At 46.2% G+C, this 6,000-nt stretch overlaps 1 protein-coding gene across 2 annotated transcripts in view; it reads right to left on the reverse strand.

Moving 5' to 3' along the window:
* Positions 1–3,055, reverse strand: part of kremen1 (kringle containing transmembrane protein 1) — a 240,069-nt gene extending 237,014 nt beyond the window's left edge. For both annotated transcript variants that reach the window (XM_043715910.1, XM_043715909.1), the window contains exon 1: positions 2,701–3,055. In XM_043715910.1, the coding sequence (XP_043571845.1) occupies positions 2,701–2,770 (70 nt within the window). In that variant the 5' untranslated portion in view covers positions 2,771–3,055. The remainder of the gene's footprint in view (positions 1–2,700) is intronic.
* Between the last annotated feature and the right edge of the window lie 2,945 nt (positions 3,056–6,000).

Genomic DNA, 6,000 nt, shown 5'->3' on the forward strand with positions numbered 1-6,000 from the left:
GACAACTTTTTACCAACACTAGTAAAAACCAAATTGAAATTCTCTAATTACCACGGTGAATTTTAATCTGGTGTTTCTTGGGTTACAGGTCAAGTTACTTAATCACTACATTACCAACACGAGGTTAAATTATTATGACACTGTCACTTTAAGAAATGATAAGCATTTAAGTATAAAGCCACAGTGTGGTTTGTAGTAAAATATAATTATTTAAAGTATTACAAATAGGAGCTTCCAAAATAAATTTGGCATTTATATTCTCTCTGTATAATGCCTTAAACTAATTCTTCCTGTTAAAACTGTGAGGGTCCTGGAGAGTGCATAGAGGAGGTTTATCAGAATGGTTTCCGAAGTGGGAACTTGATTGGAAAAGCCTTGGAGCAAAGATTTGATCAAGATGGACAGATTTAGGACACGTAGTAAGGACAAACTCTTCCCATTAACTGTAACAAGGGGTAAGAGGCATAGATGTTGATGAAGAGATGCAGGGCTGTGCGAGGTGATGAGTGACCTCGATCTCACTCCCCGCTAGGGTGGTGGAGTGAAGGCAGTCAATAATTCCAAAAATAAACTGGATGGACATTGGAAGATTATAAACTTGCAGGACTCCAGGGCAGGAGAGGGAAAAGTGTGATTGACTGGATTGTTGAGTGAGAAGATAGCATGACTTCCACAGCCGCACAGGCCTGTCCACAGTAACTCTGTGACATTATAGACGAGATAGTGCGAATCCCTTCTATTCCTTTCCATTTGTGAAAGGTCTGACTAGCAGCTCTGTCTTCGGGCAGTTATTCTGTTTGCTCTCCATTGATCCAGCACCCTCCTCTTTCTAGTCGTAAAGCCTGGGCTCTTGTTGGGACGTCTCACTGATGTCAACGGCGCCCGGATGCTCCATCTGAGTCGTTCCTGTGAGCGTCAGGAGAGTGGCCTGCCAGTAGGCTATTTGACTGCATGAGGCATCGCCGCCGCGCTGGATCCTTTCGAACTGGGCACTTGTGTCCCCAGCCGGGATCCCCAGATCCCTGCTGGAGATTTGCAACCTGTTTTCCCAATGTCCCCACCCCACCCCCAAATCCAACGGAAAGGCCAGAGTAAGGGGCGTGGGGGTTGGAAACTTGGAGCTTTAAGCTCTGACCAGTCATGTGCCAGAAAAGGAGGGAACCTTTCCCTTTACGATTATTACTGAATTCCGCATCGATGAATTTTAAGACGCGGGAGACCGATCGCCCCTTCGTCTACTCCCTCTCCTCCAATGAATGTTTCCTTCTCAAATAGGTTTGAACTGTACGTGAGAACAGATGATGTACAGAAAGATGAGTGATATTTGGTGGGGAGAGGGTAGAAGGATTAGTGCAAGATGTTTTGATGCAGAATAGAGTGTAGATTTACTTTCTTTCTCGAATGGACAATGCAAACAGACGGTGCTCACAAAGCATCGCGTCAGGGCACTGCAAGTTTAGCCCAGCAGCCCAGCTGGTGTGTGACAGCCTGAGCAGCGGCTAGTTCATGCAGTGAGGGGCTCGGAATCAGCACAGACAGAGAGCGGCTTCCCCTTAGCGAGGCCGAAGCTTGGGACTACAGATTGCACCTTTCACGGGGAATCAGAATAAAAAAAATATGCCTTTGTGAGCCTCAGTCAACACGTGTCGTTTCAGCAGAAGCTCTGATCCCCCCTTGAAAAACCGAAATGAGATTTAGAGTCCACAGTGTACCCACTCCCCCGGCCCAGTTGACCTGGGACTGGGTTGGCGATTCGGATGGGATATGGAGTTCAGGGGAATGACTTTCAGGACTCCCCCCTTGATCCGAATCTGACCACTTTTATCAGACACATCAGTGCAGCATCCGGCAGGGGTGAGCCGTGAAAGTTAATGCCTTCGCTTTCTGTCACCGCTGGACGCTGACAGGTCGCCAAGTGTAGATAGTGCCCCCTTCGCTATACAGTATACAGGAATCTACTCAGTCACCTGCACTGCCCATTAGTGTGTGTCCGGCTCTGCACCTCTCTGAAATGGTCTCTCCCTTTATTGTATACACACTGTCCAAAAATATACAGAGACCCATTAAAGATGACTTCTCACATCGACCATATGCTTAAAATGTCTACTTCGCATGTTTATCGGTCATACCTATATATTGATCTATTTATCTGCTTATTCTCTAACTGTATTTATTGATCCATATTGATACTTGCGCATTTTCACATGCAGCTGTCGAGTTTCTGCCGATATAAATTTTTTGACATATACATCGACAGAGCCGGCCATATATTTCGCTGCCCACCTATTCCTGTATATAACTACCAGCCTAACACCGTCTGTGTTAGTACATGCCGAAGATCACAGGACACCGACTGCTCTATCAAAGTTGGAAGCCAAACCGACAGTGATCGATCCGGAGTCTTACCTCTCTGCCTCCTCCACCTATTTCTCTCTCTCTCTCTCTCTCATATATATATCTTTCTCTCTCTGTATCAACAGTGCACTCTGTCCCACTCACCGCTTCTCCCAGACGGAAGAGGTTAGAATGGGAGCTATGCGAGAAGGAGCTGGGTTGTCAGAAGAGAGTCAGAGATATTAAATTTACCGCCACCACACACACACACACACACACATAAAGAGAGTTCCCTGTTAACCCTGACTCCAACCCACTCCGCTTAAACACTGTTACCCCTCGGGAAAGTGCAGTAAAGTGACTCACCGGTGTTCAACTCTGCCCATCCGAGAGTAAGCAGGAAACCGAATACCATGCACAGGGTTAACACTTCCATCTCGGAGCCGGCTGCAGAGAGAGGGAGGGAAAGGGAGAGGGATACAGACAGACCGTACTGAGCTGTGCTCTCAGAGGGGAGAGGCAGGCTGGGGCAGGGGAGATGAGCAAGGAGCCGGTGGGAGAGAGAGAGAGAAGAAAGAGGGGGGAGGTAGCAAATCGGCAACTCCAAAGCTAGAAAGTCAAGTTGCTTGGTTAGTGCCGCGTCTCTGATCTCTAACTAACAGCAACACCTAAAAAAGCCTGAGGAGTGGGAGGGGGAAACAGAGAGAGAGGATCAGATTACTGCGAGCATGTGACAGGAAGCTTGGCTTTAAACCTGCTCCAAAAGGACTATTTAGCCACAAGCTGTCTGCACCTGCCAGCACGCTGCCCTCTCAAGGAGTTTTTATGAGCGATTATCTTCCCTTTCATCGTGTTTTCTTCAGCTTGTCTCTCAAGCAAAACGAGGAAAGCGACCGGCAACTTCCAAACAGTTACGGTCACAGCCCACCTTCCCCAAGGAAATGTTACTGTGAGGATCTCAGCTTCACATGTACACAATGGCTTCACATCAAGATATCACAATGTATGTGAAGTACATTTTTGAAATCTCATGGTGGTCAGTAAATTGCACTCAGCAAGGCTCCCCGAACAGACAATGTAATAAATCGCCTGTTTCTGGCCAAGGTTGGGTTATAGAGTCATAGAGTTTAGGTTATAGAGCTGTACAACATGTAAACAGACCCTTCGGTCCAACCCAACCATGCCGACAAGATACCTTAACCTAATCTAGTCCCATTTGCCAGCACATGGCCCATATCCCTCCAAACTTTTTCTATTCATATACCCATCCAGATGCCTTTTAAATGTTGCAATTGTACCAGCCTCCACCACTTCCTCTGGCAGCTTATTCCATACACGCATCTGAGAGGACAGACAATGCCTGGGGGTTAACGTCTCCTCTGAAGGACTGTACCTGCAACACTGCAGCACCCCCTGTTATGCACTTCATGGGGTAGGCAGAGGTTTCTCATTGCCATCAGTGCCAGCAATGCATCACCAATGCCCCAGGATTAGCCCAGGACTGGGCAGGCTGGCTGGGTATTGGTTGGAGGGTTCGGATTCCCACTGGCTCCATCTCCGGTCTGAGATGGGTTCCCTCGAACAAGCACTGAGTTCCGAACAACCAGGGACCATTCCTCCCTGGAGATCACAAGGCAACATAACAGGCTCGGATCTTCAAGATACCGTGTGGCAAATGCAACACCTACTGCCGGCTCAACACCAAAGATTAGAATTTTTTAGATTAGATTACATTACAGTGTGGTTGCCAAAGCGCAACCCACGCATACCCCTACATTTACCCCTTACCTAACACTACGGGCAATTTAGCATGGCCAATTCACCTGACCTGCACATCTTTGGACTGTGGGAGGAAGCCAGAGCACCCGGAGGAAACCCACGCAGACACGAGGAGAATGTGCAAACTCCACACAGTCAGTTGCCTGAGGCGGGAATTGAACCCGGGTCTCTGGCGCTGTGAGGCAGCAGTGCTAACCACTGTGCCACCGTGCTGCCCAAAGATGGGCATTATTTCAAATTTTCCATTACCGTAGGAGCAAACAGGGTGTCAACAAACCATCCCATCGTGGACTTAATTGGGGCAGTGCCAAGAAGTGAACCTCATCAGCACCCTTCCATTCCCTATTCAATGCCCCCTATATCCACATTCACCTCAGGGGAGGGTGTTACATTTGACCCATTATCTGTGAGCACTCTGGGGAAAGGACTGTCAGGAATTGATCTGAAACTGTAAACAACAAGAACCTCTAGCTCCCCCTCCCCTTGATCCGGCACAAATCCACGTCAAGAAGTCAGGAGGATTCCACTATTCACAATTTCGAAATGGCTTGGTATTCTAATACATGGAGAAATCTGCTATTCTTTCAGTCAAATGTTGCTGAGCTTCCCTCTCAGCTCCCAGACTCTTAGATTCAAATCACAGTCCATCAGTTTAGTCATGACTGTGAGCTGAATGAGTTCACTCTGTTATGAACTCCCCTGGCCAACTATGTCCCATGGTGTGACAAGTCAGTTTTGACTTTGTGAGTCCATGGTTTGTTGTTCCATGTATCTCTGGAAACATAGTCCAACTGTGTCTATTCTTGGAAACCAGCATTCATCAATCTTGGACCTTCCATAGGAGCATAAGACATAGCAGGAGAAATTAGGCCATTCAGCCCATCGAGTCCGCTCTGCCATTCAATCATGGCTGATAAGTTTCTCAACCCCATTCTCCCACCTTCTCCCTGTAACTCTTGATCATCTTGATATTCAAGAAGCTATCTATCTCAGTCTTAAATATACTCTCAATGACTTGGCCTGCACAGCCTTCTGTGGCAATGAATTCCAAATTCTGTATGAGCTATGTTCTTATTATTACATTCTCAACTCAGAATACTGAACTTTCCCAGCATTTCTCTCAGCATTTCTGGTATCTTAAGCTTGTAAACTTTTCTCAAGTTTCAACCACCAGATCCAGTTAATAATAAGGAGATAACTAACATTTCCTTTTACCTCTGTTTCCCCAAAATATCTATAGGCTTTATATCGTCTCTAATCCAAAAGCAACTTCTAATGTCTTCATATCTGCCGTTCTCTGACACTAACCCACCCAGAAACACAAACCTTTCCGCCTGTTCATCTACTTGATGCCGTCCAAAAGTTGTGACCCTTGCCTCCTTAATCTGAAAATCTACTTCCCCTCTCCTGTCTACATTCACCTCTTTTATTTGTTTTTCACTGTTTTCGACATTACTGAAGTGTAATCCCATTTGCAAACTTGAGATATTTTAAAATCTTGCCAGTTACGGAGGTTCCTCGAAGACCACTATTTGTGCAAGATTGGTAAGTTTTCCCAGTGCAAGGTTAAATAAATCAAGCAGCTGCGTGTATCCTTGGCTCACCCCAACAACTGCTGATCTAAACCATTCCAGCAGCTTCCTGTGCATTCTAATGATGCACAGGGACTTGTCACAGTGGTTTGCTATCAGTCTGACACTTTCTCAGGAACACCTCACATCCTGAAGACATGGCATATCCTTTCTCACCATGCACCATCTAATGCTTGCTTAAAATATAAGAGGTTGCTGTAACAATAGATGTTGTCCTTTGTAAATTTCTCCAAAATCTGCCTCATTTTTTACTTCAGAATCCCTACAGTATGGAAACAGACCATTTGGCCTAATA

Source organism: Chiloscyllium plagiosum, chromosome 25, assembly GCF_004010195.1.
Source record: "Chiloscyllium plagiosum isolate BGI_BamShark_2017 chromosome 25, ASM401019v2, whole genome shotgun sequence".
NCBI lineage: Eukaryota > Metazoa > Chordata > Chondrichthyes > Orectolobiformes > Hemiscylliidae > Chiloscyllium > Chiloscyllium plagiosum.